The 21221-nt window shown below is 38.5% G+C and overlaps 1 protein-coding gene across 1 annotated transcript in view; it reads right to left on the bottom strand.

Annotated features, from left to right (window-relative positions):
* TTC39B (tetratricopeptide repeat domain 39B) overlaps nucleotides 1–21221 on the bottom strand; it is a gene marked incomplete at its 3' end in the record, with an annotated part of 201431 nt that overhangs the window by 160247 nt on the left and 19963 nt on the right. The window contains 9 exon segments of the mRNA XM_080709260.1: nucleotides 3012–3129; nucleotides 9554–9662; nucleotides 13509–13635; nucleotides 15314–15405; nucleotides 16443–16604; nucleotides 18544–18603; nucleotides 18692–18759; nucleotides 19286–19394; nucleotides 20879–20944. Of these exon segments, the coding sequence (XP_080565386.1) occupies nucleotides 3012–3129; nucleotides 9554–9662; nucleotides 13509–13635; nucleotides 15314–15405; nucleotides 16443–16604; nucleotides 18544–18603; nucleotides 18692–18759; nucleotides 19286–19394; nucleotides 20879–20944 (911 nt within the window).

Below are 21221 nucleotides of genomic sequence, written 5' to 3'. Positions count from 1 at the left end.
CTTTTTCAATGCATATTCCTGATTCCTCAGAAAACAAGTGCAGCACTAAGAGGAGTGGTGCCATTATGTAGTTATGGAGCTTAATAAACTATGACAATAAATGGTAAGCTTTAAGTATATTAACCTCTTAATCCAGCACTGAAGATTGCTTATTGTCCCATAAGTAGATGAACCCACATAGACCTTGAAAGGTGAACCCTAGAAATGACAAGATCTCTGAACATGAATATGTTCAGGAAATGAGTCCATTTAGAAATAAGAAATCTGAGCCAGGTGTGGTGGTGCACGCTTATAATTCCAGCATTTGAGAGGCTGAGACAGGAGGATCTGGGTTCGAGGACAGCCTCAGCTGCTTAGTAAGGCCCTTTGCAACTCAGTGAGACCCTGTTTCAAAATAAAGAATAAAAAATAGAGCTGAGGGTGTAGCTCTGAAGTAAAATTCCCCTGGGTCCCATCCCTAGTACTGCCAAAAAAAAAAAAAAAAAAAAAGAAGTAAGAAATCTGTACTATTAGTAATTTTTTTACTAAGATTTAACTTTCTTTGTATTTTAAAGTTTTATAATGCTCTGAAGTATCAATAAAGAACTAGTCAAAAGTTCTGTTTTCAAAATCATTATGAACACTCTGACTATAAAACATCTAGAAGCTCTGGAAAAAATATGTGTAACACCTTTTCAAATGCATAGCTTAGCTCACCAGAACATAAAAAAAAAGACATTCAGGTGCCAAAAATAGCACAGGAACTGAAAAAACAGAACTCTAGGCAGGTGGGGCGATGCTAAATGAATCCTGGGGTCTGCTTCCATCTGAATCGCCCAGGGCTTTGTGTCTTAATGCCCATGAAGGAGATAAGGCCCACAGAAAGCAAGAAGCTAAAACGAAATGTCTATTTAAAACCTAGATCCTAGAAGAGTGACTTCTTTAGAGAAAGGGCCTATTAGAAGTAACCTACTCACTGTCATAGTATCAAGACAAGGACAATTGTCTCCACAGCCTGCATTTTTGGTGGGAAGAAAAAAGTCTCGTTCCAAGGGAAATTAATAACTAATAGGTCTGTCCTCAAATGAATATGCAATTTAAATTTGCACTGCCCAAAGGATCCAAGAATCTGTAAGCAATGAAATTAACATGAAAGTGGCCATGGGACAGAAAAATTTGTAGGGCACATGGCAGTAATTAAAGCAAAATCACTTTAGAGAGTCTTCTTAAGTATAGCCCCATAGGAATCTGAAGATAAAACCCCACTAAAGGTGAAGTCACAATCCAAAATAATAAAACACACAAGGAAACAACTCATTATGAGTTTCAATAAACACAACAAAAATGGGTCATCACCCTTCTTGATCTTTATAAAAATATCTGTAAAATAGAACTCCGTGTATACTCTTTTTTCTTTTCTTTTTTGTGGTACTATACCCCCGTCCCTATTTTGTTTTTTACTTGGAAAAAGGGTTTTGCTAAGTTGCTGCGAACCTTACTAAGTAGCTGAGGCTATCTATCCTTGAACCTGCAGTCCACCTGTCTCAGGATTATAGGGATGCACCACACACGGCCATGCATACTTCTTTAACATGTTTACTAAATACATTATATTACTGACCTGGAAAATAAATATTGTCTCTTTCTTCTTATATAGATTATCAGTCCTCTTACATTCCCATAATAATCAAGAGAAAGGGGACCAGGTCAGCAAGGATGAAAAGGCTCATGATGTGGACACCAGACGACAACTGGCAGTCTACAGTTGTGATCTCTCATGGTGCTTTCCAAGTATTTGAGCCAGTATTTAAAAATCAAGAGATTTGGCTGGGCGTGGTGGTGTACACTTGTAATCCCATCGCTTGGGAAGCTGAGACAGGAGGGTTGCACAGGTTCGAAGTCAGCCTCAGCTACTTAAGTGAGGCTCTCAGCAGCTTAGTAAGATCCTGTTTCCAAATAAAATATAAAATAGATACCACCAAAAATAAATAAATAGATAAATAAATAAATAAACAAGAGATTTTACATAAAACCTCTAGCTTTTCATAAAAAGGTATGGACTACTGTCACTGGGCTCACATTATGCAGAACAAAAACTAATTAAAGCTGAGTAATGGTTGCATCTTTAGAAAGTACGCAATCTCCCTCGTCTTCAGTTGCCCAGGACCTTCCGGTCCCCTTTCCTACCATCACCCAGCCTGCCTCATTCAGGTTCCTTGTCTAGCCTCTGCAGTTATTTGCACTTGTGACAGCAAAGAGCCAGGCATCAGATCCTTGATTCCACTCTATGATCAATAAAGGAGGCCGGGCGTGGTGGCGCACACTTGTAATCCCTACACTTGGGAGGCAGAGACAGGAGGATTGCGCAGGTTCAAAGCCAGCCTCGCTGGCTTAAGAGACCCTGTTTCCAAATAAAAATATAAAATAGGTCTGGGAGTGTATCCCAGAGGTAGAAGGGTTTCTAGGAACCCCAGTACCACCAAAAAAAAAAAAAAAAGTAGACCATCATAATAATCGCTATTAAAAATGTATGTATAAAAAGAAATGCCCTTTGCCAAAGAAATAGTTCTATAGCTAGTCACACGTCTTCCTTCCTTCCCAAATTATCACAATGATTTTGAGTCTGTTTACTCCGCTCTCAATCCCTAGGATCCAGCACAGTCTCTGGCACACACTGGGTACTTAAATATCTGTGCAGTGAATGAGCAGACAAAGGGCCAGATTCCTGAATTAGAAGGGTATCAGAGACTACAAATATTGTTGCCAGAGTGTGGATAGACATGCACTAAGCGGGGCATAAGTTTAGATTTTGTGGGTCATCTTTAAACACCAAGTATAAGAGCATAAGGCTGTGTTCCATTTAAACCCAGATTTATTCACGAGGAACAAAGAAAACACTCATGGATTCTCTCCTTGTTAACACCATGTACAAGTGAAGCAGCATCAGAGAGAAGCATCGTGCATTATTTTCTCAGAGCCATGCCCTGGAAAGCACACACCGCACTCAGGCTGGCTCTGTAGTCCGTTCTTACCTTTCCAAGACATGGTTGAAACACAATTCAGCCTGCAAGGGCCGCTGCAAGTTCTTCAGGCAACATCCTTTAAGTAACTTCACTAAGCACTCATCGTCCACAGAGTACTCACTGAACTCTAAAGCAAACAAGAAACACACAAAATGAAAATATATCTTGTCTCTCTTTCCTTCCTTCCTTCCTTTCTTCCTTCCCTTTCTCCCTCCCTCCCTTGGTGTTAGAGATTGAACCCAGTACCTAATACATGCTAAACAGCACTCTTACACTGACCCTAACCCCAAAATACTTTTAAAAATCCAAATTAAAAGGAAAACTAATAATTAGGAGGAATTATCTAAAAATAAGAAAAAAAAATTTTAATGTGTGATACCTCACATAACAAAGCACAACGAAAATATTTTTACTCAAGAGCCTACTGAGTTTACTATATTAGTACCCCACTTTATTAAGGGATTCACATTTCATTCACTTAAAAAAAAAACACTTCACGTGGTCACACTTGAGTTTTGTGACCTTAGATACAGTAACAGGAAATCTGAACCCCAAATTAAGTTAAGAGTTTTATTAATTCTACGAAAGGTAGAGCTGGGAGGAACAAGGAGGCTGCCTCCGCCTGTCGTTCTGGCTCCTCACCATGCTGGCTTTGGTGCAGGAGAGGATGGCACTTCCATATGGAGAAGCAGATGGCCTCACACCATTAAAAATTCAGGAAGTCGAACACCCTCTCCAGATCATTATGTTTACATATGAACTTATCAATTCTCCCAGGTTATGTTCTTTTTGAGGGAAATTATGTTGTAAAAGTAGACAAAACAGTTCTGAAATACATGAAAGGCACCTAAAATCCCCCAGAAACTTCTGATCCCCTGAAGGCCAAAGGATTTTCTTTCACCTCTTTTCTCCCCTTTGAAAAAATGACTCTTTGCCTTCTACAGACTAAGTCAAATCTGCAGTAAAAGGAACGAATCACATAGTATGTGTGACATATATCTAACAAAGGTAGCCACTGCTCCACATCTACTACTTTTGAAGGTTTTTGTTGTTGTTGTTGTTTTGTTTTTGCAAGTTACACGCAACTAAGAAGCCATTCCAAGACAGACTGCTAATTTACACATTTCTGGCTGTGGCAGCAGGAGGAAGGTAGCAAAGGAAACTGATGAGGCCCTGGGAGGCCCTTATATAGAAAGTATGTTTTCAGTACAAACCTCAGAAATCCCCAGTGATACATGCTGGTACCTTGATCGGCAAACTGCTTGTCTATGGGCAGTTAATACTACTTAGCCAACAAAAGAGTGTCACTTTGCTTCTAGGTACTGAAAACAGCTGAGATTCACCTTTAAATTTCAACTGCTAATAGGTCATTCATCAAGAAAATCACAGGTATCAGTGCCACATCACATTTCTTATTACTTACTTAGGACCTTTTTTTTCCTTGATAAAAAAAAAATTATCCATGCTTCTAATCATGGGTGTTTGTTGAAATATATTCAAGAAGCTCTATCTTTCAGGGCTCAGATCCAAACCCTTAGGGTCCCTACTGGATGCTAGTTTTTAGTATCATTTTTGTGCATTCTATTGAGTTTTGTGTAGCATTTTATTGACAGTTTGTGTTATGACAACATTCTGTTGCTCAGTGAATGATGACTTTTGATAAGGAACAGATCCAGCACCATGGAGAGTTAAAATACCAATGAGGCCACATTTAAACTTTTATGTAACTCTTAGGGATATGAAAACCCAGTTCAAAAACACCCCATTCCATAGCCAGTTGTAATGGCACATGCCTGTAACCCTAGTACTTTGGAGGTTGAGACCGGAGGATCACAGGTTCAAAGCCTGCTTCAGGAATCTAGCAAAGCTCTCAGTAACCTAGTTAAGCCCTGATTCCAAATAAGAAATAAAATTGGGCTGGCTGGGGTGTAGCTTGGAGGTCGAATGCTTTGGGGTTTAATCCCCAATACCAAAACAATAACAACAAACCCCCACATTACTCTAAAAACTTTAGACACAAAACCATTATCTACTCAGGCCACAGAGCTCTATCTGCTAGATGATTATTTTCCCTTAAAATATGAATTCCACGTCACGATTCTCAATCTCATGAATTAGTTTATGCAAAAAGATTTCTGACACACGTTTCCACTTTACATCAGAAGAAAATGACATATCACCAATGCACATCTGCATGGCAAAATACCTGCTGAGCTGAAACCAATACTGAGTAGGCTGAGGAAAAAGGAGGCTTGAAAGCAAACTACAAAAATATCTGTGTCGAACTTTAGAATCTAGCTGAAATGCACTAAGAGATGAAATGCACTAAGAGAAAAGCTAAAAGTTGATTAGAAAGTAAAACAGCCAAAGCATTAGCACTTCCCTTTTATGTAACTCTGATCATGATCACTGTATATTTGCACCAAGAAAATTCACTACAACAAAGTAAATATTTCTCTACCAACTTCTGGCTAAATGAGAAATTTGGTTAGATTTCAAAAGAAACACTACTGGGATTAAAAATAGTAAAGTTAATCTTATACTCATTAGGCAATTACAGCGCGCACGCGCGCGCGTGTGTGTGTGTGTGTGTGTGTGTGTGTGTGTGTGTGTGTGTGTGTTTACTGGGGATTGAACCCAGAGGCATTCTACCTTCAAGCTACACACCCAGCCTGATTTTATTTCTTATTTGGAAATAGAGTGTCACTAGGTTGATAAACTCTCTCACTACTTCGTAAGACTGTCCAAGAACCTGTGATCCTCCTGTCCCAGCCTTCCAAGTACTGGGATGAGAGGTGTGTGCCACCAAGTTTAGGTAAAAAGAAAATTTTAAAGTAGAAAACAGAAAGTGTTCTCCAAGTCAAATAGAAACTAGAATCCTTGTATAATGCTGGGAGGAACATAAGATGATTCAGCTGCTGAAGAAAATAGTACAGTGGTGCTGTGGTTGGAACTTCTTCTCCAAAGCTCATGTTGAAATTTAATAGCCACTTTGATGGTATGGGAGGTGGAAACTTTAAGAGGGTGTGAATGTGTACTTTCTGCCTCTGTCCCTTTTTCTCTTTCTTTTTCTAGCCATGTGATACTCTGCCAGATTAAGATGCATTATGAAGCCCTCATCAGATGGAAGCACCTTGATACTAGATTTCTCAGCCTCCAGAACTATGAAAAACACATTTTATCTTTATAAATTATCCAGTCTGTGGTACTCTGTAATAGTAGTAGAAAACAGACTAAGACAGGCAGTTACTCAAAAAATTAAAAATAGAAATGTTCATTGATTCAGCAATTCTACTTCTGGGCATATGTCCAAAAGAACTGAGTGCTGGGTTTTAAAAAGATGTTTGTCCATCATGTTCATGGCAGCATTATCCACAATAGCCAATGAGTAGAAGCAACCCCATGTCTACCAACAGGTAAATTAGGAAAATGCACACAATGGAAGACCATATAACCTTAAAAAGGAAGGCAATTCTGACACAATCTGAATTAACCCTGAAGATATTATGCCAAGTAAAATAAGCCAGTCACAATAAAAGAAATACTATATGATACTATTTTACATAAAATATCAAGAGTAGTCAGTCAGACTCATAGCAACTGAAAGAAGAATGGCAACTGCCTAGGGCTAGAGAAAAGGGAGAAAGGAGGAGTTGTTTTTCTGATGGGTATGGAAAAGTTCTAGAGATTGTTTGTACAATGATATGAATATACTTTACACTACTGAACTGTATACTTAAAAATAGCTAAGACGGTAAATTTTATTTATGGGTTACTACAAAATAAAAAATAAAACAAAAATACACAATTGTAAAAAAAAAAGTTTGGACTCTTAACAGAACTCTCAACAGTAGAAATTATATATAAAATATTTTAGTACTAGAATATTTAGAATATACAAAGTCTGAATACATAGCAAGTCTACAATCTGCATGTATATATAAACTCCTAGAGTTCTGTGCTAAACAGTACAACTATTATTCTTCTTTTTTATCCTAGCTCTTGAGCTTTCTCACCCATGTTTCCATGGTAGTCAGAATTCAACGATGAACTTCTCCATGTTTTGCTACTCTACCTAAACTCCAGCTCAAAATGGGATTAAAACGTTATACCTTTAGTGAGAAAAGGGGTTGGGGTAAGATGAAAGAACAGGGAATTTTGGTTCTTTTATAAAGGTGCTATCTTTGACATGGGAAGGCAGTATTACTCATCCTCAATAACAGATGAGCTTTGCATATGACTGCTCTTCAATAGTGGGGTAGAATATTCCATGCATCTGTCTCCCTACAGCCACTGGTCTACACTTGCAAATGGTTCACAGGGAAGAAGGTGTGTGACCTCAGGACAGCATTGTTCTTTGTTCTAATTGACTCTGCCTATCTAGTCTGAAACTGTGAACCCTTGTTAGTGGTTAAGTCCATTGGTTAGCTTTCATTCTTTTCTACTTCTTATATTACTGATGGAATTCTAAAGCTAGAATTTTTTTTTTTTTTTTTTTTTTTTTTTTTTTTTGGTGGTACTGGGGTTCCTGGAAACCCTTCTACCTGCGGGCTACACTCCCAGACCTATTTTTATATTTTTATTTGGAAACAGGGTCTCCTAAGCCAGCATGTGCGGCTGGCTTTGAACCTGTGCGATCCTCCTGTCTCTGCCTCCCAAGCGCGGGGATTACAAGCGTGCGCCACCACGCCCGGCCAAATTAGAATTATTTTAAATGGACAAAGCAGTCTAAATATTCCATGAAACTGAAAAAAAAAAAAGGCTTAAACTGTGAAACATTAGCTCTATGGAGTGCTATGATGCTTCTGAAATTTAAAAATAAGGTCAAATGGAATACATAAAAATCATAAATTAATTGTGTTATGGTATCAAAATATGAGGTTTTTTCATTTATGCCTAGGAATTTTATAAATAACTGTAAAAAGAAGTCTTATTGAACATATCAGCTTATTAATAAAGACCTAAGTATATCTTCCAAAAAAAAGATCTAAACAAAATTCTTCTTCCAGTTAAGAAAAATGCGTTAACTGTTACAGACCCCCCGACACACACATACGCACGCACACACACACACACACACACACACACACACACCCCGTTCCTGAATTTCTATGCCCTTTTACCAGGTTTATCACTACAGAAGTTTCATTTTACTTCTGTGGTTAGAACTTTCCAAAAGATAAGACCATGCTCTTGGGGTAATGCCTGAGTGACCTGGCATCCATGAGGAATACAACAAAGGCTATCACTCATGGCACTGCCTTTTAAAACAAAGCCTCTATTAAAACAATGGAATCAGAGATGTAGGACAAGAAAACAACTTTGGGTATCACTGACCCAACTCTGCTCCCATTTTGAAAGAAAAATGAAGTGTTTCCTTGAGTCTGCTGGCTACAGAGCTGGGGCCACACACAGAAATCTCCCGATTCTCCCTCCATTCTCTCAGCCTTCTCCAGTAAACTGAGGTGGGCAGCTAGCATCTCCAAAAGCAGTGAGCAAGAAAGTTAATGGTGATAAGATCCAAACATGAAAACAAATTCCCTTTGTCTACAGAAACACACTAGCACGGAGCCTTGGGGAGGCAAGAGTCCCAGCTAAGCCAGAGGACTGCACACATTCCCTCTCCTGCTCTTATATTCAAATCTGGTCTCCCTCCTCTCATCTGTTTTGTAACAGTTTCAAAGGATACAACTCAGTCACTTAAAGTGTACAATCCGCTGGGCTTGGTGACGCATGCTTGTAATCCCTGCGCTTGGGAGGCTGAGACAGGAGGATCGCACAGGTTCGAAGCCAGCCTCAGCTACTTAGTGAGGTTATCAGCAATTTAGTGAGACCCTGTTTCCAAATAAAATATAAAAAAGATCTGGGAGTATAGCCCAGAGCTAGAAAGCCTCTGGGTTCCACCCCCAGTACAACCAAAAAAAAAGTGTACAATCCAGCTAGGTGTGGTGGCACACTCTTGTAATCCCAGCATTTGGGAGGCTGACACAGGAGGATCCAGGTTCATGACCAGCCTCAGCTACTTAGTGAGGCCCTTTGCAACTCAGTGAGACCTTGTTTCGAAATAAAGAATAAAAAATAGGGCTGGGGGTGCAGCTCGGGCAGTACCACACACACACACAAAAGTAAAGTGTACAATCCCATAGTTTTTAGTGTATTTACCTAACTGTCCAACCATCATCACAATCGATTTTAGAACATTTTCACCAGTCCCCCACTAAAACATCATGACCTTTAGCTCCCACAACCCAGCCCACTTCCACCATCCCTAAGCAACTACTAATCTACTTCCTGCTTTTAAACACTGGCCTGTGCTGGCCATGTCACCGAGATGGAATCATGCACTACGCAGTCTTCTGTGACTGGCTCCTTGTGCCCAACTCCTGCCAGGCCCACCCAGGCTGCAGTGTATGTCATCCCTTCCTTCAACTCACAGCTGCAGTGCGAGCTCTTGTTATGTGAGCCAATGACAAGACGTGCACAGGGAAAAGACAAAGGAACGGAAACAGAGTAGAGATGAGGAGTCCTCCATGCTTACTTTTCATACTTACTTTCGTTTTGCAAAGCTGCCTCAGCCTTTTCAATGGTCACCAAGAGATTTTCAGAAAGGTCTTTCCTTTTGCTCACTATTGAAAAACCATTCCAGACATACATCATTTCCTAATGAGGAAGAAGAAAAACCACTCCCAATTATGTGAGGTTATCCAATGTCCTTTACATTCACAGAAGTAAATATGTGTGGTTGCTAGGGATTAGAAGACAATGTTTAGGGAATATTTTTCTTACTTTCTCCATTTGGAGGATAGTGATATAATTTCCCCTTCTCTTATTTTATTATATGCTATCTGCCTTTTTTACTAAAGTGATTCAGTATATAATATATATTATACTTACTTTTACTGAAAAATTATACTTAAGTACCTATTAGTATTCAATTCTTTTGGAATATAGATATGGAACTAAATATAATATTTTTTACTATGAACAATTATGTTTAATGTAAATTTGGGTTATAACTTTAAAGGGAAATATTTTAAAATGTCTGCCAGTTGTTTACATAAAATATTTCCAAGCATATAACTGGAAATAAACATTGGAATATTTCACTGGGCTCAGGTTCTTTCATACCATGAAAAATATGTGTTTGTCCAGTAATGCAATCCAAAATGCAGAAAAGCATCATTTAAAGGCCATATGGCTGAATGACAGCTCCTGAGAGTGGAAACTAATGATTTCTCATTGCAGATTATAGTTAATGGGCTCACAGATGAGAAGCATTTTTGGACCAAAAGCAAATGTGTTTTTGCTTGAAAATATTTTTTGAATGCTTCTGACAGTACAGTTTATATTTTGAAAGGTATACAATACTCGGGATAGTTAGTATCTTCTTAGGAATAAATAAATTTTAAAATATGATAGGGATTGTTTGAGATCCCCTTCACAGGGAAGCAGTGAAAACTAGTGAGACCCGTCGGGCGGGCTGGTGGCGAGTTTACCTTACAGTACAACACTAGATGTTAAGATGACAGCACTCTGCCTTTCATTTCACGGCGGCAGTTTCTCACCGCTCACAGAGTAAGAGCCTCATTCAGTAACTAATGGAGTATTTTTTAGTTGATGATTTAAAATGTCTTATGATGGAACACTATCAGAAGGAGGCGAGCTCATTGTCTGAGATTTTATGAAACACGGGCTTGTGGTAAAAACTTCAGGTATCTCCAGCCCAAGCCAATAGCTCTGGATTATTATTTCCAACCCATTTTAATGCATCTGTGTCAATTTTGCCGAAATAACTGTTGTGTTAGAAACTTGGGACTTAATGTGTTAAGATTCTTAACAGTCAAAGCGGAAAACAGTTATGTACACACTGGTATACAAGCACTAGTTACACAGAAAGAGTGATGATGGTTGAGCTGGGTGTGGGGGCTATACTTATAATCCTAGTACTTGAAAGGCTAAGATAGGAGGATAGCCGGCTCAGGGCCAATGTTCAGTAACTTAGTAGGACACTGTTTCAAAATAAAAAGTAAAAGGGGTATAGTTCAGTGGTAGAGCACCCCTGGGTCCAATCCCCAGTAAATGTCCCCTCTCCACCGCCCCCCCCCACAATGATGGTCTAGAAAATATTTAGGAAGGTTCCATGAAATAGAAAAATTTTTCCTAGTGCAAATCGTTTAACTAAAATAAATGAGGAAGCCAAGTGTGGTGGTGCACACCTGTAATCCCAGTATATGGGAGGCTGAGACAGGAGGATCACAAGTTCAAGGACAGCCTTAGCAAAATAGCAATACTATCAGCAACCTTGTCAGACCCTGCTTCAAAACAAAAGAATAAAAAGGGCTAGAGATGTAGCTCAGAGGTAGAATGCCTGGGGTTCAATCCCAAGTACTAAAAAAAAAAGTTTGAGGAGCTAGGCATGGTGGCATAAACCTGTAATCCTAGTACTTGGGAGGCTGAGACAGAACTGTAGGTTCAAGGCCAGCCTCAGCAACTTAGTGAGAGCCTGACTAAAATTTTTAAACTTTGAAAAGGGCTGAGGTGCAGCTCGGAGGTAGAATGCCCCTGGGTTCAATTGCCAGTAGAAAAAAAAAAAAAAGAATGGAGCTGAAGCTAATTGGTAAGGCAGCAGCAGGCTCTCTTGTTTGCTGGGAGAGGGGGATGTTTGACTATCTATGTCATTTTCACAGTGCTCTTGTTTTTATATGTGCTTAGACATGATTATAGAAAGGTCACATTTTTGTCTTATTCCATCACAGTGACAAAACAACCTTGTCTGATGTTAGTGGTCCCTGGAATTGTTTATGTTAAGCACAGAAAACATGGGCGTAGGTCCTAGTTGCGAGCGAGCTTCTATCTGACACCTGTCAGAGGCGGCACAGAGATCCTGAAAGTCAGTAACAGAATAAGAAACAACCCGATGGAGACTTAAGGATGGACAAAAACAAAAGTCACAAAGGAAGGAATAAAAATAAATGAAAGCAAAGAAAGATGTTTGATGGCACTAGTAGGGAAATTTAAACTAGAAACATAAAAACCCTCTTGGTAGTCATTTAAATGGAAAAAGCTTTGAGAAGGGAAAATTGGTAACGCCTACCAAAATATTAACTTTCAACCAGGAATTTCATTTCTAGAAACCTTCCCAAGAAGTACATACACATGTAGAATAATGACACTCACTAGAAAAATCTACATAACTGTTAAAGAAAAATGATTAAATAAACTTTAAAATAAAAACAAACTCAGGAACCCTCGCGTAAGGACTATACACACCAGCTTGCAGTGAGTAGCTTTCCTGCGCTAACTACCTTTGCAAAATTAAAGCCCCCAAAGAGCTGTGGCAATTTGGTATATTCAAATACACCTTGAAATTAAAGGAGGGCTTTGTTATGAAAACCCAAGTTGACACTGTGTTTGTTGTTCAGAGGCCTTACCTAAAAAGCCTAACAGCAACTTAGGGCTCTGAGTCCAAACTAAGGTGACATGTAAGTGTTAAAGACACACCGCATTTTCAAAAATAAAAGAATATATAATATAAGAGGATAGAAAAATATCTCTTTATGTTTTCTTTTTGTGGTACTGGAATTGAACCAGGGGCACTGAACCAGGGACATTCCACCTCTGAGGTCTAGCCCTTTTTATTTTTAATTTTTTGAAATAAGAGTCTCAATAGATTGCTGAGCATCTCACTATGTTGCTGAAGTTGGTCTCAGACCTGAGATCCTCCTTGTCTCAGCTTCCTAAGTACAGGGATTACAGGAGTGTGCCACCATGCTCAGCTCAGTAGGAAATATCTAATGAATACATTTTTATTCATTACATGTTGAAATGGAAAAGCTTTACATATACTGGGTTAAAAAATATATTCCTAAAATTAATTTCGGGTTCCTTTTAGTTTTTTAAATATAGCTATGAAAAAACATAAAATCACATTTGTGGCTTGCATTCTAATTCAACTTAAATGAAGTCAACTTCCCCTTCCTCTACCTGAACTTCCTTATCTGTAAAATGGTGCTAACAAGACTATATTCACCAAGTTATTTTAAGAATTAAATGATATAGTTTAAAAACAAACAAACAAACAAACCTTTAAGTAATGCCTAGAACATACCAACTAGTCAGAACACATCAGCTATAATTATTATCTGTTAATAAATCATTAATAAGTGTTTCTCTTATGAACATATGTTTTTGGTGGTACTTGGGATTGAACCCAGGGGAATTATATCTCCAAGCTACACCCCCAGCCCTATTTTTTATTCTTTATTTGAAATAGGGTCTCACTGATTACAAAGGGCCTCACTAAGTGGCTGAGGCTGTCGATGAACCCTTGATCCTCCGGTCTCAGCCTCCCGAATGCTGGGATTACAAGTGTGCGCCACCACGCCCAGCCTTGAACATGGTTTATAAATAAGCTAATATGGTTAACCAAAGTTAATACACTTCCTGCTGCACTGAATAGGTACCTTATTTCTACTATACAAACAGTAAATAATTAAAAGCAGATACCAGGGCGGGCAAGACGAGCTTGATAGGGGCACGTAAGGATGGAGAGTAACGCCGTGCCTTCCTCACAGCGAACTTCTCAGTAGGGAGTGATTTTCCAGCAATTCTCTGCTTCAAGCCGTCCACCTGTCTGTGAAGAGACACAGCCCTGTGAAAGGTCGGCAAACACACATATTCTCTACACTGGTAGTTTTCACCGTGCACATCAGAGAGCAGCAGCAGCACCCAGAACCTATTCGAAATGCTAAGTCTGGGGCCCAATCTCAGACCTACTCAATCAGCAGCTCTCCAAGGTGGGGCTAGCAATCTGGATTCTGTTCAGCATCCCAGGTGCCTCTGTTCACACTCAAGGGAGATTCAATAATGAACACACTTAGCCAGTGACCCACATCTATCAAGCACAGTTGAGGCAATCTAGGTATAAAATATGCAGCTTTTATAAGCAAACAGGAAATAACCAAATAACCCAAAATAGAGCCTGGGCATAGTAATTACACTTGTAAGTCCCAGCATTCAGGAGCCTGAGACAGGAGGATCACAGTTCTCAGACAGCCTTGGCTACTTAGTGAGGCCCTTTGCAACTCAGTGAAACACCATTTCAAAATAAAGAATAAAAAATAGGGCTGGGGGTGTAGCTTGGTGGTAAAATGTCCCTGGGAGTTCCATGCCCAGTACTGGAAAAAATAAACACAAATAACCCAAAATATTTATTTACAGTGTGGGATATCCACAGAGAGGGAAGAGAGTATACACTGGTGTATTTCCTGTTCCTATTTGCAAGCATGACACAGATCTATGAAATAATATGGCTCAAAAGAGAGACATTAAAGCCAGGTGTGTGGCATATGCCTGTACTTGAGAAGCTGAGAGAGGAGGAATGTATGCTTAAGGCCAGTATTAGCAACTTAGCAAGACCTTGTTTAAAAAAAAAAAATAGGACTGGGGTGCAGGTCACAGATAGAATGCTACTGGGTTCAGTCCCCAGTACCAAAAAGAAAAAAGGGTTAATCATCAATTAATATACATATAATTTGAGAAAATGTTTCCAAACCATATGAAATTTTGGAAATAATTAGTGCAGGACACATATCATATTTATAAACTTTCCTCAAAATTCTGAAGAATTCCAATTATAAAATTTACAAGCCCATAAAAATAAAATTAGGATGGGAAGAGTCCGGGCTGCTGGGGGTTCTTTCCTATGCAAAATTTTAAGAACGCATCAAATGAGTTGTTTAAAAAAGAATTGAAGAAAAGTTTAATTACATCAATGAAAAAGTAATATGAAATAAGAGGGAAATAAATCCAGTATGATTAACAAATTCCCAATAATAAAACTCTTGTTGCAAAACATCAATAAAACAATGATTCCTATTCACAGAATTGTATCTACAAAATCCTGCTAGAATGATAACTTTTTTGTGGGTGTGGTGGTAGGAATTGAATCCAGGGGCATTCTACCTCTGAGATATACCCCCCAACCCAATTTAGCTTTTTTTAAAGTTTGAAACAGAACCTCAGTAAGTTGTGGAAGTTTTCACTAAATTACTGAGGCTGGCAGAGCACCTGTGATCCCCATCTCAGCCTCCCAAGTACTGGAATTACAAGCTTGCAACCACGCCTAGTTAGAAGGATGACATTTTGACTTATGTTGTATTATTTTTAAGGGTTCCCATATCAAATGAGTAGGGAAATTAAAGCTATGAAAGTGAAACATGAGAGAGAACTAAGGAAAGAATGAGAGAAGATGTATTTGTATACCTTTACACAACCAGGATCTTTTTTTATACAAATACAGTCTTGCTTACCTGAATAGAGTAACCACATTCTCCCCGGTTGCCACTACATCCTCATCTGGAAGCATACTCAAAATTGCAGCTTTCAAGAATACATATGTTGCCTTGAGGAAAAGAAAAAGAGCTTGTCATAAAACATCCCTAGGCACATGACATTCCTACCTTGCAAACCAGAAATGACCTATAAATCTTCCAGATCTAATATTAAGAAGCAGCAAAGAAATTAAAGGAAAATAAAGTCTTAAGTTGCTCCAAATGAAAGTAATACTTTTCATTTTCCTATTAAACAACAATATCATTCACAGTTGAGATAATGGCCAGAATGGATGAAATCGGGTCTCACTAGGTTACTGAGAGCCTTGCTGAATTGCCAAAACTGGCTTTGAACCTGTGATCCTCCTGTCCCAGCCTCCCATTCTCTCAACTTCTCACAAATGGGTTATTGTGTGTGTGTGTGTGTGTGTGTGTGTGTGTGTGTGTGTGTGTGTAGATTGACACTGGGGCAGTCTACCTTTGAGCTACACTTCCAGCCCTATTTTATTTTTTATTTTGAAACAGGGTCTCACTAAGTTGCTGAGGCTGAACCGCAAACATGCAATCCTCCTATCTTAGCCTCCCCAAGTACTGGGATTACAGGCATACACACCTACACCCAGCTATAATTAATTTTAATTATCACAAAGAACCTGGTCATTGTGGAAACTGAGGAACTGGAAGTCTACTAAAAATTATAAAAACTATAGTATTGATATATAACAGCTTTAAATATAAGTGTAGTTAATCCTTTTTTTAATTTTTTTTTTTTTTTTTTTTTTTTTTTTTTGGTAGTGGGGATTGAACCCAGAAGCATTCCACCACCAACCTATATGTCCGGCCCAATTTTATTTCTTATTTGGAAATAGGGTCTCACTAGGTAACTGAGAGCCTTGCTGAATTGCCAAGGCTGGCTTTGAACCTGTGATCCTCCTGTCCCAGCCTCCCAAGTACTGGTATTACAAGCATGCGCCACCATAACTAGGTTATTGCCAATCCTTAAAATAAAACATCTTTATTGAAAAAAAAATCACTGTCCCTTGTGGAAAAAGAGACCTAAATGACAATCATCCTGGATTTAAAACCACAAGAAAGCACCAAACTTTACCTTGGACCATTTACTCTCTTTGCAAAGTAGATCTGAGTAGTGATACGCCTGTATCCAGTTTTGTTGATATATGTAAATCCACATTAGCTCCCAGTAACAGAGATGGTGAAACTGTTTCCATTCTTCTTGAACTGAAATGCATTTTCGAAATACCTCTTGTGCCTATAAGTCAATTGCATAAAGCTGATCATCCAGATATTAGACAATAACCTAATGGGAAAATACATAAAACTCTTTGTACAAAAAGAACAAAATTAGCACTTATTAAAACATTCAATATGACAATATGTTCCTTTCTTTACATGCAATGATACAGCTGGGTTCTGCCTCTTTATTTAACTTTGTGAGTGGACCTTGATACTTTATATAGTGGGAAAAGGAAAGCTCCCTTCCAAGTAAGATATAAAATACCGAAGTCTTTAAAAAAAAAAACAACAACAAAATACTGACAGTAATAAAGTTAGAACTTCCACTGGGAAAAACACGCCTTAAAGTTCTGTACATTGGGCAGACTATAAGACTGCCCACATAACTGGCAAAAGGTTAAGTAACTCCTTAGTAGAAAAACTTTCTTAAAATCCTTTAAAAAAAGACAAGCCAGACGTGGTGGCGCACGCTTGTAATCCCCGCACTTGGGAGGCTGAGACAGGAGGATGGCGGAGGTTCGAAGCCAGCCTCAGCTACTTAGTGAGGCTCTCAGCAACTTAGTGAAACCCTGTTTCCAAATAAAATATAAAATAGGTCTGGGAGTATAGCTCGGAGGTAGAAAGCCTCTGGGTTCCACCCCTAATACCACCAAGAAAAAAAAAAAAAAAAAAAAAAAGACAGCTCAATAGACAAATTGGTGAATATATAAAGGGGCAAATCAGAAAAAATTATATAAAAATAACATAAATATGATGGAATTTTTAAACTTGGCAATATAAATTTAAAACATTAGCTTATCATTTTTCAGCCATCACACTGTCAAAAATTAAAAAGATGGCAAGTTTTAGCTGGGCATGGTGGCGCATGCTTTTAATCCCAGCACTTGGGAAGCTGAGACAGGAGGATGGCACAGGTTTGAAACCAGCCCCAGCTACTTAGTGAGACTTTCAGCAACTTAGTAAGACCCTGTTTCCAAAAAAAAAGTGTAAAATAGGTCTGGGAGTATAACCCGGAGGTAAAAAAAAAAAAAAAAAAAAAAAGTCCTGGGTTCTACCCGCAGTACCACACACACACACACACACACACACACACACACACACACACACACAAAGATGGCAAACTTTCAGAGTAGACAGAGCCATAAAAATATGCATTCTCCTATCTTTACTAAAATTTAAGCTGGAAGAACCTTATGTAAGAAGGGCAACTGGGCTGATTTATCAAAATGCATACATCTTCTGACCCAGAAATTCTAATGATCAGAATCTGTCTTATATCAATGTACCTATGAAGAGAAATGTATACACAGTGATTGCGTAGTGGTCAAATATCTACCAACAGTGGACGATTGCAGCAAATATAGTATATCTATACCATAAAGTGAAGCCCAGCCATCAAAATTAATGCAAGAGACTTAGACATACTGACCTGGAGAAAGATCCAAGATGTATTGTAAATTAAAAAAAAAAAAAGCACATCACAGAAAAATATATATGTTTGATCGCATCTGTGTGGGATAAAACTGTCAGTGAATGCATAATACACAGAAAAGGCTCTTCACTCTTCTACTTCTTTGGGGAAATGAGTGAAAAAGTACCTTTCATGAGGAGCCCCACGTAGCACAATGGCAGTGCATCATATGCGGAGCTTAGATTCCAGAGTCAACGTGGAATGCAGAAATTGATAGAAGTCAAAGTTTCTAAAGCCCCTTAGATTGCCTTCTTGTTTTTGTGTATATTCTACCCTGAACTGTTTCATGACCTTTATGTGTAAAAAGTGTGTTCAATAATGTACTATACATGATAAATAGGATATATACACTAATTGAAACACTGGCTTTCAATTGCATTGTTTTCTCTCTTTTTTTAATCTAGTCTATGCAGCTAAATTTACTTAGTAGAATGACTGTGTGATAAACTCTCCCCAACAACTCCTACAACAACAAAAAAATTACCTCTTCAATATTTCCTTTTAGCAGCTGGATTCGGGCATGATAAAACAACATGAGTGAACCCTAAGGAGAAAGGTAGAAAAGACGCTGCTCAAGAGCCGATGCTGGGTGATTAATTGTGGGCAAAATACACATGAAATACTAAGCATACATTTGGAAACTGCTGGAGGAAGGGCGCAAGGAGACTCTCTGCTTCCACAACATTCACTTCTCCTGTACCTAGAAATGTAACAGGAAGAGCCTCAGTCTTCATGGGACAGGCAGATATTTATAGCTAACTCTCCAAACTGCATTAACATATAGGAAAGACCTTCTCATGAAAAAGACAAAAACTATCATTTTGTCACTTTTTATACCTTGGAAATAAAAGATAAGTCTTACCTATAACTCTAGGACAGGCAAATTCTTAAAAATGAAGGCGACTGTTTTAGATTTCTAACTGGAATGTCTGGTTTCAATAGCAATATTCACTTATTTTAGCCCCAAGTTTAATTTTCCACAAAATAAAAATCTAGCATGACTATGACAAAACAGATCGCCTCAACAGAGAAATTTTAGCTGAGAAGAGAAAATGTTCAATGAAAGAAACCAGCTCATTCCCTCTGCCAAATGCCATAATGACCAATTTCTCTATTTTCCATTTTAACTAAAAAAAAAAAAAAACAGCAAACAGATAAGGGCTACTAGTTCTGACTGGCTTTTGTACACTTTAACTTTCAGTGGCACAGTGAAATGCAGCCCTTACCGAGTATGAGGGAGATGTACGTGTGGAAAGCGAGGATGGTCAGGCAGCACAGCGGAGACCGCATGCTCCTCCCCGATGCCCCTTCCCGCAGCTGCAGGAGGCCCAGCTCCTGTGGCAAGTAAATGTATTTTAGAAAGAGAAGAACAGAACTGATTCATATATCCCTGCCCCTCCGTAAAGTTGGAATGTATTTTTGAGAAGACTAGAATAGAGAATAGAGATAATGCCTAACCAGAGATCAACCTTACATCTTAAACTGGTTAGTGACAATGTCACGAATCCTTTTTATGTAATTCGAGGAAGAGAAAAAGTTATTGCTCATTTCACAGAAATGCTACATTTCTCTGTTAAACAAAATATTTAAATATATTGAGGATCCAAGTGTAAGGTACTGTGGTGGATATAAACAAACATCTGCAAAGATCTTGCCATCAAATAAAGAAGACAATACATGAACACATGATTTTGTTAGACTATAGCAATTGCAAACACCTGGAATCCTAATGCTTGGGAGGTTGGGCCAGGAGAATTGCAGGTTCGATGTCAACCCTCAGCAACTTATTGAGACCCTGTTTCAAAATTTAAAAAGGGAAGCTGGGCGTTGTGGCGCACACTTGTAATCCCTGCGCTTCGGAGGCGGAGATAGGAGGATTGCGCAGGTTCGAAGCCAGCTGCGCTGGCTTAAGAGACCCTCTTTCCAAAAATAAAATAGGTTTGGGAGTGTAGCCCGAAAGTAGAAGGACTTCCAGGAACCCCAGTACCACCACCCAAAAAAAAATGTTTTTCTAGGATAAGCAAAATATTAAGAAACCATATTTTAACCACATAGGAGTAATATAGATCAGGAAGGAACAATATCAGTAAGACAATTTGTTTTTAATGGTACTGGGGATGGAACACAGGGGCATTCTACCTCTAGGCTACACACAGCCTTTGTTTTTTTTTTTTTTAAACAGGGTCTCACTAAGTTGCAAAGGGCCTCACTAAGTAGCTGAGATGGCTGTGAACCTGTGGTCCTCCTGTCTTGGCTTCCCAAGTACTAGGATTACTAGTGTGAGCTATCACCCCCAGCTAGAAAGACATAATTTTAAGCCAAAATTTAGGTAAGAAAGGCAAGATTTTGCTGGGCATGGTGGTGCACGATTTTAATCCCCATGCCCCATGCTTGGGAGGCGGAGACAGGAGGATCACGCAGGTTCGAAGCCAGCCGCACTGGCTTAAGAGACCCTGTTTTCAAAAATAAAAATAAAAGCATAAAATAGGTCTGGGAGTGTAGCCTGGAGGTAGAAGGGCTTCCAGGAACCCAAGTACAAAGAAAGAAGAAAGAAAGAAAGAAAGAAAGAAAGAAAGAAAGAAAGAAAGAAAGAAAGAAAGAAAGAAAGAAAGAAAGAAAGAAAGAAGATTTTTAACTTTCAACAGAAAAACCATGTGTACTTCCTGAAAAATAGGATTAAGGACCAATTTTTTTTATTGTCTTGCAAGCAAACTGCCAATAATTACCATGCTACCTATAAAGACATGTTATCTTCTCCACATATTGAATAAATAATGTTTTGTATTTCCTGTCAAATTAAGATACAATTAAATTTGTACCCTGTTTCCAGAAAATCCAATGAATTCTAGTAATCTGATAATCCTTGCTGGTAAAAGGGACAGCATCTGTAAGAAAATAAAAATGTGTGTGTGTGTTACCATATCTCATTGTAGACAAATGGAAAACTCCAAACAAACAAGTTTCAACATTTCAGTAATATGAAAAATGAGAAACAAATTTAAACCATTAGAAAAGTCTCAATTACTATATAGTATAATAATTATTATTTATGAGTTAACTTCATACATAAAGGCAGTGAGCCTGTAAGTATATTTTAAGGAGAAAACAAAGCCTGTCCTTTCCTTGATTCTCTGAAGAAAATAGTCTCAGTCCCTTTTACAA

This window comes from Muscardinus avellanarius, assembly GCF_963383645.1.
Source record: "Muscardinus avellanarius genome assembly, chromosome: 13".
NCBI classification, from domain to species: Eukaryota; Metazoa; Chordata; class Mammalia; order Rodentia; family Gliridae; genus Muscardinus; species Muscardinus avellanarius.
This window is presented reverse-complemented; position numbering and strand designations above follow the sequence as displayed.